The sequence below is a fragment of the Polypterus senegalus genome, chromosome 14 (assembly GCF_016835505.1).
Source record: "Polypterus senegalus isolate Bchr_013 chromosome 14, ASM1683550v1, whole genome shotgun sequence".
NCBI classification, from domain to species: domain Eukaryota; kingdom Metazoa; phylum Chordata; class Cladistia; order Polypteriformes; family Polypteridae; genus Polypterus; species Polypterus senegalus.
This window is the reverse complement of record NC_053167.1, coordinates 50,791,112-50,804,639: the sequence shown is the minus strand read 5'-3', so window position 1 is coordinate 50,804,639 and position 13,528 is coordinate 50,791,112. Positions and strand designations below refer to the sequence as shown.

The 13,528-nt window shown below is 33.0% G+C and overlaps 1 protein-coding gene across 1 annotated transcript in view; it reads left to right on the top strand.

Moving 5' to 3' along the window:
- Nucleotides 1–13,097, top strand: part of si:rp71-79p20.2 (zinc finger protein 704) — a 150,467-nt gene extending 137,370 nt beyond the window's left edge. Inside the window, exons 7-9 of the mRNA XM_039734436.1 lie at nucleotides 4,055–4,159; nucleotides 4,980–5,101; nucleotides 9,998–13,097. Coding sequence (XP_039590370.1) covers nucleotides 4,055–4,159; nucleotides 4,980–5,101; nucleotides 9,998–10,109 — 339 coding nt within the window. The 3' untranslated portion in view covers nucleotides 10,110–13,097. The remainder of the gene's footprint in view (nucleotides 1–4,054; nucleotides 4,160–4,979; nucleotides 5,102–9,997) is intronic.
- The last annotated feature ends 431 nt before the right edge of the window (nucleotides 13,098–13,528 follow it).

The following is a 13,528-nucleotide window of genomic DNA, read 5'->3' as shown; positions in this document are numbered from 1 at the left end:
AAAAACTACATATTTTTAAATTAGGCATTGTTTCAGAGAATTACATTAGAGAAGAAATTAAATAAAATGCCAGCCTGTAATTATGATAAGCATTTTATTTTGTGTCGTATGTATTATGAATAAATATTTTCTGTACATATTTTATTAGTTAAAAAATTGTATTTTAATGGAGTTTCATTCATTTTATTATTTTATGTTCACTGAACAATAAGCATACCAAATTTTGTTTTATTAATTAAAATGAACAGGCACCACCTGTGGTCTATAGTTTAATTGTGAAAATACCAAAGCTAACACTTCAGTATAAAACTTAAGGTTTCTGTGCATTTGGTTATGCAGGAGCTTTGTATTTAAAAATAAAAAAAGGAATCCATATCGGAATTGGCCAATTCAGAAACATGAAATTTGTAATTGGTATCAGCCCAAAAAAAACACAATCTGAGCATCCCTACTTCCAACATAGGGTAATACATAAATACCTCTCTGCAGAGATGATAGTGTGTCTGAATAAAAGATGATGCAAACTTTGTTTATCCAGTATCGTTTACCTGTCTGTGCTATAATCAAGGTAGGTACAGGATATTTAGTTAATAATGGAGATTTCAAAACCCCTCTTGTCTTGATTGTGGATGTTCTATGATTAAAATGGCACATATTAGTTAGGAGAAATATAGGCTACATTTTAGCTGGGGTTAAAATTTGGTAGTTTCAGCATCAGAAACCCACCTAATTCATATGTGAATTTACAACAGGTTTTTGACTACAATTAATTGATGACTCACAAATGGACCTAAATCATAATAGATTTTTTTTATAATAAGAGAAAAAAAACAGTATATACTATCAATATCAGAGCTGTTGTAAAAGTCCAATTCTGAATTGACTAATAAATTCAAAAAATGTTCCAAGTTAATCTACTGGAGACTTCTGCTGGCACCATGGTTCAGTACCTGCAGCTGAGTTTTGACTGTCAAAAATACTTTTGATTGTACCATAACATTTGAATATAAAAGTGTTAATCGTTTTATTTTTATAGTATTTTATTATCACTGAACAGCTAGATGCCGTGTTTGTTTCTGCTCTCACTTGTCTATTAAATAAATGTTTCCTGTGTATACAAACTTGTTTGTGTGCATTAAGTACATACAGCACATCAGGGTGTGACTAAAATATAAATAAGGTGTGAGTTTTGGAGAATAATTGACAAAACATTAGGTTTTTATCATATCTATCTATCTATCTATCTATCTATCTTACGGCTGGTTGTTGTTTTTAAGATTTTGATTGATTTTTGTCCAAATTTACATGTCCACTTTAAACATTTTTCAAATTTTTCAGCTTTACCATTTATTTCAGTTACATTCGGTCTGCAATTGTAACCACTTTATAGTATATCACTAAAACTATGTGTTCAGTTCTGGCCTTGCCTATGCACAAAGGTTAGCCAACTTTGTTTTCCTTATAATTTCCATCTTAATTTGAAACTAATTTCAATTTTTTTAATGTCAAAGTAGAGTCATTGTAAGTCTAGAATTCTTGCAGTTCTTTTTCTTTGAATTCAGAATTAATGTGTAGTGTGATTTATTCTAAAATTATATATATTTTTTTCAAGATGTTTGGACTACAGAAATCTGCTGTAAATTACTTGACCAGATTTTTGTGATTAGTGTTTATTTCAAAACAAGTTTTAAATATTGAATAGTATTGTTTTAAATGGGGACTAATTTATATAATGATAAATAAGCAGATGTTTTGTAATGCTTGTCATTTGTCTGTATATTAGAACAGAACAATCAGATTTAAGATGTGAGGCAGGGATAAAAACATGCAGAATATTCATCTGTGCATTGAAATTCTAAAACAGATCTTGATTTTACTACATACAAAAAAAGAAATATGTCCTCTGGAAATTCGGAATCCTTAAAGCATTCACTCATGTTCCAAGTGCCTAAATTGGCAAATATGTGCACTTAAGCAGGGCAATAATATGACACAAAATAATGACCCTGCGTCAGTGGTAAGCTTTAATGAAAATCATCAGCCATAGATGAACATTCCAGTCTAGTAATATTTTTCAAAGCCCTCACACTTAACAACCAGGCTCCAGCATAAAATTTGAAAATTTCATTTGATTGCTTATCAGTGTTGTGAACTCTTTTATTCTTCAATAAATCCTTTCAATCAACCAGAATATGCCACTGTCTGTTTCATTCATGTAGCCACTAGTATAAAAAATATATTTTTACATAGTCTCCTAGAGAGAAATTGTGCTATTTCGTTATCCAAGAAAATGACATATTTTGTCAATAAAGAGATTCAGTGTAATAAGCAGCCTTTAAAACAAACTAGCAACATAAAATATCACATCCTATCATCCATCCATCCATCCATTTTCCAACCCACTGAATCCAAACACAGGGTCACGGGGGTCTGCTGGAGCCAATCCCAGCCAACACAGGGCACAAGGCAGGAACCAATCCTGGGCAGGGTGCCAACCTACCGCAGCACATCCTATCAAGAAACTGATGTTTTTTTTTAGGTAAACAATCGATTTACAGAATATTAAAAATACATTGCTTCCGTTTTCTTTCTCACAGCAGTAATTGTCAATCCAGCATTACTGCTCTTCACTATATTTTAAATTCGTATGTGGACATTTGGCATTTATACTTTAAATAGCCCCGGTCTAATTAGCATATCTGATATTACAAAGATTGGACAATTGGGCAATAACTGTTGCATAGTTTGGCTCAATCAAAACTTTGTTTTGAGTATAAATTATAATGAATAGCAGAAGATAATGGCTTGAAATTGAATAGTGGAAACTGCTGTGTTAGTTTTTCCTTTTATGGGTTAATGAATTATTAACTAGTTAATTTAATTTATTTGAACTTGATTGAAAAAGCATCCATGCCCTAAGGAGATTGTTCTTTTTTTAATAAATTATTGTGGAATTAAGCGTTCAGTATTTATTTGGATCACAAAAACAGTCATCGGGAAATATAAGCCTATGCAGTATTTAAGATTTTTGTCATGTGTATGTTTTACAATTAAGTTCTTACTTGCATATCTCTGTCAAACCACTTTACAGTGTAAGACAAAAAAGACACTACAAGATTGTACATTAAATGCAGTATACTGTATATTACAGTATAACATTACATTCTCAACCTCCCTTGATTCAATGCACTGTCCTGGGATATACAATATATTCTAGTAAATAATACATAAATATAATGTATGATAAGCAGTCAGTTGTGTTTTCTGTCTAGCCAATATGGAGTTGATGGTCCAACTATTTTTTTGGATGGATTTTGTAATGATGTAACACATATTATATTACACTTCATCAGACTTTTGCTTCTCTCATAATATCTACATATGATTTATGCTTCTGAAACTTAGCTAAGATTGTTTTATTTCTCTTAATGTTTTCAGTTGACTGTATTTCACTGTTAAAGCAATAAGAAAAATGAAAGAATATCCTTCAGCTTTTGGAATCTTCTATCTGCTTCTCCATAAGTAAAGTTTATATTATTTAGAAATTTCCTGTAGTGTGCACCATCCCAAGATGTTTCACAAATGCCGTCTAGTGCAATCATGCATGAATGATAGAGATTAAATCCATGACCTTTTGGTTTGAAATCCAGGAGCTAATCCACTAAGCCATTCACTCTTGATTCTCATTGGGCTCTAGGAAGACAAAAGAAAATGTATATTTGTGCTTGTTATATTTTAAAGACATGAAGCCCCCTTTGCCATAACAACAATAAAAAATAAGATAAAAAAGGATATTATAAAGGATCAGTATGGAATTCTCTTAGTTGCACACACCTTTGTTCTGTCCATTTTAACTATGGTTTTTTGACTGTGTAACAATGAAACACCCCTGAACTGAGTTAGTACAAAGGGACCCAAAGCAAAACTGACACAAAATAAAGTCTAATTTTAACTAAGTTTTCTTTACATTCCAAATTAATTGAAAATATTTTCTGTAGGATTTATTTAATTGAAATGGTCTGTTTATACTTTTTTTAATATGATTTCCTTTCAGGCTACAAACCCAATGAGTATCCCTGTGTCCTCCAAATTTGCACCTAACGAGAATGGAATCAGCATATCCTGGCAGTCACCTCCTGTGATTTTTAAAGGCTCACCGGTAAGAGCAGAGTAAGCACTTCTCAATGGGACCCAAAAGACCTGCTTTAAATAAGACCTTTTATTGTAGGTGTTTTACTCATGTTTTTATTTTATTTTTTTTAACTTGTTTGGACCAACCATTCCAGTTCTTTTTGGACACAGTGTTAATGCATTGTGCTTTAGCATAACAGCAAAGAATGCAAAAATATGGAAAAAACGCACCTTTTAAAATTATTATAAGCCAACCAACTAAGCACCCAACCTCTCCATTTGTGCCATTATCCCTGTCTCATTTTAGTTCAGATGTGAACACTGCCTGACTGAACTGACTGTTATTCCCACTTTACTGTTACTCTACGTTTCAATTATAATGCTTTAGCTTAAAATATACCCTTTTCATTTGAAAAGGTTTGCAGTAAAATGTTTTTTTAATTATTTTTAATTTTTTAATTTTTTTTTCTTAACTTTAAGACTTCTTTGAAGTTTCTGAAAATATAATCAAAGAACATATATTTCTGTTTTTGCATTTACACTGCCTCTAAGTGAAATTCTGGTGAATCTCTGCTAAATATTATGATGACTTAAAATTCTGAATGGATACAGTCATGTTATAGTACTTTACGTTGTGTAAATTGAAGGCAGTTGTTAAGGGTATGAAAGGAGACCTTTAAATGGAGTAGTTCTTATATTTGTCCTGTCCTTAATTTGCCCATTGGCTCAGATGTTATTGTTTCTTGCTTGGTTACGTATATTGGCTTCTTATTCAAATATTGTTTTATTTTTTAAGGAAAAATTCATCAATAATTATTAATAAGAGACTGTTTCAATATTAATTCCAGGGTGTTGTGACACAGATGAGGACTGTCAACATAGCTGAGAAAAGACAGCCTGTCCCACACACTACTGTCAGCAAGACATCGGCAACACTCTCCTCTGCTCCCAAAACAGCCACAGGAGTTAGGTAAGACATTCCGGGGTCATCAGGAAAACTGAAGGGGTGAAAATGATAGTGATGAGAGTAATCCACTTTCTTTATATTAAACCCATGATCACTGACACTTTTGTGATTTAGATCTAAAAGATTTAATCTGGTTTTATTATTCTAATCCTCTATTCCTACTTATTAATGTAATGTAATAAGACCTTTATAGTAAGTGTTGCATTTTGCAAGAGTCATAAAAGTTTGGCATTCAGTTCATCCAGCTCATTTGGTTAGCTAAAAGCATTGCCACTATATCTACAAATAATCTACAGGGTGGTCCAGATCTAATCATGCAGATCCAGATCGTCTGGATGACTTTCATTTATGAGGGGACCATTCCAGTTCCATGCGAAGACGATTCTTCATATCATCAATTTGCACACTTCTCGATGGTCCGGGATTTTTCGGGTGATTTTCTGTGTAATAAATTTAAGTTATAGCATAATGAAAATTGCATAATTATATCTGGACCACCATATAGATGCATTTTAAAAGTGTCATGTTTCTGCTTCTATTACATGATTAGATAGTTTGTTTCAGATTTCCTTGACTGTTTATGGATGGAAGTGCTTCCTGGCTTCATTCTTTAAATCATTTCCCTATAATGTACATGATTCAGTGTTTAATTGAAGGAATTCTGCTGGATAACTTTATTAGTGGTTTTGAATTTTTTGAAGAACAGTAGTTGAAGTAGTCATCGTGCATAGTTATCTTTTGGGTAATTTTTCTTTCCTTCAACCTGTCAGAACTGTTAATTACTGCATATACTTGGTCGTTGTTTTCAACGCAGCTTCCATTTCTTCTTTGCACTGTGGTGGCAAGATCTGCACACAGTACTCAATGTCCTTTGCTTTATTTATATTCAACAGTTTTCACTATATAATCTAAAAATGAATTTCTCTTATCGGCTAGACATTGAGAATGTTCTGTTAATATAAACCCTTAAATCATTTTTGGTGGTTTCAAGATGACAAGATTACTTGTAAGTCATAATTCTACATCCTCTATTTATAATTAGTATTACTTTTACCTGTGTGCAATGCATTACATTTTACTACATTAAACTACCATTTTTCAAGTAATTGCTCTGTTTTGAAAATGTGCTGTGAAAAAATATTTCCCCCCTTCTTTATCTATTTTTCCTTATTTATAACTCTTGATTTTGATCTCCAAACAAATTGAATAAAATACAAAAAATAAACTGAGTGAACACATTACACAGTTTTTAAATGACCATGTGATTTGTTTAAGGAAAAAGTTCAGCAACACCTCTATGCCCAGTATGAAAAAGTAATCCCCCTGCCCCCCACTCGCACACAAATTTAAACAATGGGTTAAATTCAAGTAGACACACACCCATGCTCGATAGCTGCCATTCCTATTGAATATAAACACCATTTAAGTATAACCTTTTCAGCGGTCATCAGCACAGCATGCCTCAAGCAAAAGAAATGCCAAAAACCCAAAGAAAGAATGTTAACTAAAAATATATCAGTTGGAAACAGGTTACAAAGCAATCTGTAAAACCCTGAAAACAGAGCCATCATCTTCAAATTGAGAAAATTTGGAACAGCTGTAAATCTGCCCAGGAGTGGGTGGCCTGGCAAAATCCCTCTAAATACGCATAGAAAATTCATCCAAGAAGTACCAGAAGAACCCAGATAAATATCTAAGAAACTTCAGGTTTTTCTCAGATCAGTTAACGTCTGCGTTCATGATTATGCCATTAGTAAGACACTGGGCATAAATGGTACTAATATGTACCATTTCACTGCTAGGCAAGAGGAACATAAAGGCTAATTTAACATTTGCCAAGAAACAACTTAATTTTGAGACTATGTTTTAGATACTGATGGGTCAAACGTGGAACTTTTGGAAAGAAATGGGGCAAAAAAAAGTATGCTCACAGTCAGACATGGTGGTGTTACTATGATGGTTTGGGGATGCTTTACTGCTGCAGTGCCTGTGCGTCTTTTCATAATTGAGGAAAGCATGACTTAAGCTCTGTACCAGAAATACTGAAGGAGAATGTATGGTCATCAGTCCATGATTTGAAGCTAAAGCAGAATTGGGTTATTCAGCTGGACGGCAATCCGATGCACAAGTCCGCCTTTGAATGGCTAAAAAAAAACAAAAGTTGTAGGGTGGCCTAGTCAAAGTACTGACTTGAAGCCACAGAGATATTGTGGTGGGATCCTAAATGGGCAGTTCATTGTCGAAAACCCACCAGTGTGGCTGAATTAAAACTGTTCCTGGAAGAACTGAATTGCATTTGTTGCAGCTAAAATTTGCACAACCAAGTATTAAGGTTAGGTGAACTTTTTTTTTTTTTACTTTAACAGGGACTTTAGTAGCAACATGGAGGCAAACATAGGGAAGCTACAGCTGCATGTTGCATTAAAAGCATTGAAAAGCACTGAAAAGTCTAAAATTAGAAAAGGTGATAGAAACTGTTAGTCTTAAGTAGGGATGTTCTGATCAGGTTTTTAAGGCTGGTACCGATCGCTGATTTCAAGTTCATAAGTTGTTTATCAAGAAGACACAAGACTAACATGCCTGACAGGTTTATAAGTAAAAGATACATTTTGCTGTTAAGCTGACAAGCCTGTTGTTTACTAAGCAGCAATTTCAAATTATTCTTTACCTTTTCTTTTAAAAGTTAAAAATGTAAGCTGCTGCACTTGTACTCAAGCTCACTGTTCAAACTGAAACAGTGTCCGTTTTAATTTAAAGGACAAAATAAAAAAGTCTGAATTCATAAAGTAGCTTTTCTTGCCATTTGTCTGGACATCCCCTCCATTTCCTTTTTTCTCGGATTATTACTCCATTTTCTTTAAAGTAAAGGCTAATGTTCTAAATTCTTCTTGCTTTCTGCTATACAGAAGAGTCCACACTGCTAAAATAAGCCTTGACTTGCTGCTCTTTGTTTACGCTGTAGGAAGTTTGCTGCAAAAAGGAAAAAAAAATAAAACTGTGCTTGCTCAATTACTTTAATACCTTGTGTAAAGGAGCATTGCACCTAATATACTATAAAGCTTAGAAAAACAAGGCCTGAAAGTCTATGCTTTTGTGATTGGCTGATTTACCAATCACTGTTCAAGTCTTTTTTAGTGAAAATCAGACTATTTAGATTGGTGCCTGATTGATCAGAGCATCCTTAGTCTTAAGATGAGCAAGCAAGTCAAACACTTGCATATTTAACTCTTAATAGGTACAAACAATAGTGCTGGAAAAATCATTAAAGGTATGTCATCATTTATTGGCCATCTTGGATCCCAAGATATAATGTAAGGCCATAAGCTAAACTATACAAAATACACAGCTTAGAAAATACATTGCAAAAAGTACAGCTGTGGAGGACATCAGTTTATTGACAAAATTCTTTATTTATGCGTTTGTGTTAGGCTAGTAAGTGTTTCTTTTATATACAGTATCTATAGCATGCTGTGTTTCCTGTGCAGTTTGAACGAGTCACTATTAGCATTGTTTGTTGTGTTATGTTTACAGTTATGACGCATTGCTCCTGTATAGATTGGCACTGACCTCTTCTCTAAGTGGCCAGAAGTCTTTGATTATGATTGTAGCCTTTTTGTCTTTAAATGCTGAACGGTCAAATAGTCTTCAGTTTCTGCAATTCTGTTATTAACTGCATGCTGTCAAATGAGCTAGACTCCATTCCAGACTGCCTGCTTTTCCAACACTGTTCTCCAAGATTTGGACACTTTGGATTTGGGGAAAGAACTCTGCCATATAACTTAGTAATTTTAATTAAATGTTGCACATACTTTGTGTATTGGTCTTTCTCAATAACTTCACAGTTGGATGTTTCTTAAATAATGTTGTATATGATTTTTTATCAAAATTGCTTGCATTTTTAAATTTTGCACTTTCATTTAACTTGGAAAAAATTATATGAATTTTAATTAAATGTGATTTAGGGGGAAAGCACAAACTTGTTCTTAGTATAGACAAAAGGTGAAATACAGGAATCAAAAACACTAGCTGCTAACCCAAAACAAAATCCAAAAATCAAAACCTCAAAGTCCACTGCACCACTAAGATCAACGTACTCATCAGCCATCAAAAACTTGTTTTGCGTCAGCTTCAATCTGTTGTGGTTACAGCTTAATTTTCCACATTGCCTTTACTTTTTGATTTATCCTCATATAAAACTTTAGCATATTCTATTTTGGCCCCGTTTTCCTATGTGTGCAATAAAGCATGGTAACAGTTAATATTAAAGATGCATGATGCTCAGATCTTGTTAAAAGGTTGCACTTTGCATAAATGACTAGATTAACCTGACACAAAATGTGTGTGGAATATGAGCATTTTGAGTAAAATACTTCATTAGGAAGCTTTGTAAATGTGGCCAAAGTTGAACAGTGCCGTATTGTTCAAATTTTTCAAAATTGTCCTCTATACAGTTAATTTTTTTTTCTTCACATAAGGTTCTAATTTATGGTATGGTTTATAGTACATTTTTTACAAACTGTACATATCAAGAAAGGGTTATCCTGTGTCTACTTGGCATTAAATATTTGGTTAACATAAAAAAATGCCAATCATATCAATATAAATGCATTGAAATAGACTGCAATTTTTCCCTTGGCTACCCAACGTAACATTATTAAATAGATTTTTTGTGTCTGGGAGTGTCATAAAGGGAATAAACCCCTGTGAAAGAATGCCTTAATCTAAAATGTTTAAACAGGTCTAATAAAATCATGTATTTCTAAAACATCTTATATTTAGGTATCTTCAATGTAATTCTTTGCATTTTTAACTGCATATATAAGAATACTTAAGAAGAATTCTGGTGTTTTTGTTTTTTTTTTTTTGTTTTTTTTTTTTATTGTTTTTTTTTATTTTCAGGAAACCTCGTGGAGAAGCCAAAAAATGCCGGAAGGTATATGGGATGGAGAAAAAAGAGTTGTGGTGTACAGCCTGCCGGTGGAAAAAAGCCTGTCAACGATTTATTGACTGAAAGTGGTGCTTTCTGAAGTTCCTTGCTGACAGACTTTGGCCCTACAAACTGGTATTAATAAAGTCAGACTCGTACAGAGACAGTATGCTTTTTCTTAAAACCACCTTTTTTGGAGTGTTTGGTGGTAGAATGAAGACGGGCCTCTACTTTGTACAGTGTATAATCTCATGGCTTTGGTTGGTTTTCTAAAAGGAAAAAGAAATACTCTTCCATCTTCTCTGTTATTTGGGGGAAAAAAAAAACTAACCAAAAACACATACGTTCAATGAAAATGGGAAATAATGCAGAAAAAACTTTATATTGGTTTGGGCAGCAGTGAATTTTTTAATTGAGAAAACAAATGGATGTTATAAAACAGAGGAAGAATCGAACTGCTTCTTAAATTTTCAAAACCTTTTTATCGTTTCTAGTTTTTCAGGTCTTAACTGAGACTTTTTTATGCATCTAGCAGCTGCTTACGTAATATATTTTTCTTGTTGATCTTCATTATTTTTCTGACCTGTTTGTTTAGGAAGCTTTTGAAGAATTGCTTTGTTTGTAGGAGAGCTTATTGGATTTATTTTTTTTAACTGCAGATTGGTGAAATTAACCAATTAAACCCTGTACTTTTTAGAGGACAATATTCTAATACTTCTTCAGTCTTTATCAGAAAAGAAAAAACAAACATAAAAAAGAAGTCTGCCGTCACAAATCTATATTTCTTAGCTTCTCTTGCACTTCTTTGGAGGTTTCTGCACTATTGTACATATCAGATAAATTGTCATTTTTTTCACTTTCCACATTTAATTCACGAACTTTAAGCTTTATAGCCAATAAGCATTTACTTTGTTTTTTGGGAAGCAGGCAAACCCAATTTTAGGTTTAATTTCACTAACTTTTCATTATATTATAAAATTTAGAAACTGCACCCAGTAATTCTAATTCTATATATATATATATATATAAGCCTAGAAGAGCTAACTTAAATTCTCAGGAACGACCATTTTATGTGTTAATAGCATTTAACAAACGTTTAATTTCCCACTTAATCATTACAATTCAATTATTGTAAACGCATGTAATTTATGCAAAGGGGAAATTACATAAATGTTTAGTCATCTATTGGTTATGTGTTCTTTATTGCTAAATGGTTCAGGTTCTTGAGTTTTATTGATATAGCAATCCAGCAAATGTAGGAAGTAATACATTTTTGTCAGGTATAATGAAACACCTCCTCATAAAGACATTGGCCTGAAGTTGTCCTTTCCAGAAAAAGTCAAGTATGCTCATGTTGCTGAACTCTTAAGTCATTCTGGTGTAAAGGAATGAAGAACACATTTAGTTTTTTCTCAGAAGTAGGACATGTATAGAGCTAAACATGTTAAAAATACCTCCCATACAGTGATACTTTTTTTTTTTTTTAAACTAACTCCAGTCCAGATTAGTGTTAAGTCAGGGAGAGAATATCTAAGTGAGACTATCTTAAGTAGTATCAGGCATGAGATACACTCAGAGCCATTTTGAGAGGGCTAATGGACTTGGTCATTTGAAGTAGTACAAATACTAAAACAAATATTTCAGCAGAATTAATACAGTTTGGGGAATTTCTTATGTATGAGCTATTAAACACTCCAAGCGTGAATAAAGCACTTCCAACGTTATGCTTGCTAGATATCACACACCATTCTTCTAAGTTTCTTTCATGCTGATACACAGTCAATTCAAAGACAGGTGCTTTAAAGCCTTCCTGTTGCTCCTGTCTGATTGTATTTACATGGTTTTCTTTTCACTATATGTTTAAATTTGCAAGCCCATCAGATTGCTACTACCCAAATGATCAATTGCAAAATACTCGTAAATATTTACTTTCTCCAGTGCATTCTCTCCCAACATCCATTAACATAAACTCATAAGGTATTCAGCCTTCCTTTGTAGAGGTTATGCATACAACCATGGTGCAGAGCTGAGAAAGATACTGTTCCAAAGTGGATTCTTTGACAAAACTTGGCAATAATACAAAAGTTTCCCAAAATTGTTCCTTCTAATGCTTAGTTTTGTTTGAATAAGAACAAATTGCCATATTTACCCATAAAGAGATACCAGCCAATAAATGGTCAAATTTTGAAAAAAAAAAACAGAAAAAAAATAAAATGAGCCAGTTTTAGCTGATTTGTTTGCTTCCTTTAAAACATTTTTTTCAATAATCTTCAAGCTTTACAAGTAGAGGGAAAATATATATGTATGCATACAAAACTTGTAACAGATCAATATGTTTTTCAGATTTGTCACAGTACAGATTTTATAATCATATTTCTTCATACCATTTTTTAAAATCTAGAATAGCTGTGTACTAATATTATCATTTAGAGTTTGTCTTTGTTAAAGATATTATGTGCTGCCTGTCAATACACATTAAGTGGAGCTTTGATCTTTTGGCATTAACAGTTCATTAATAGTGGATTTGGCAGTATCCCAAGATGCCATAACCTGTTGTCGTTCCTAAGCTGCCCTACTACAACAGTGTACTCTATTTGATGCAAATACCAGTTTTTTAAGGTGGAAATGGGTTTAAAATCTGCTCTGGTGTCAGTGTCTCCTGGAAGCCCATTCAAAGGGACAAAACTCTGAATAGCCTGCAGATTAACTTTTCAACAGGCATTTGTTAACTACACAAATTACTGATGTTTAAGAAATGTCGTAAGCTGTGCTAACCTGTTCAGTGAAGTGACCAGTTGCCATGTGTATGTGTCTGGGACAAGACTGTGTATAGCTTTGGAGGAGGTCTTTGGTATATGGTTATCACAGTGTCTTTCAGAGAACTTCATTGTTGGCCTTTCCGTTAGTGAAAACCTCACTAAAACCTGAAAGATGTGTGCAGAATCATTAAGAAGAATATCACTGTGGGATAACTAATTTTGCTCAGTTCTGTTTTCAGTAAAAACAGCAGCTCGGTAATAAATAGAATGTATACTGCTGGATGGAGTTAAATGTGTGTGTGTGTGTGTGTGTGTGTGTGTGTATATGTGTATATATATATATATATATATATATATATATATATATATATATATATTGTGTCAGCTTCATAAGCAGACTGTAAAATATCATCTTTATGCATAAAATATAACAAGAAAGGTGTGAATTTTGTTACATATGTGCATTTGACCTTTGCTCCCCTTCTCACTAACTAAGAAGACAAAGAAAAACAATTGGAAGACATGCTTCAATAATAATTAACTTTTTCAGTGTGTCAATTTTTATTCAAACTATCATGTTGTCAACCTTTAAAAAAGGTGCATCCTTTTTAAGCTACACGATCACAAGTGTTAGGTAATAACTTAAAATGGACTATCCACTAAATGTGAATATATTTAACATGTACAGAGACAAAATTAATTTTGTGCACGCACAAAATATGTGCATAGTAAAGTTCTGGAATA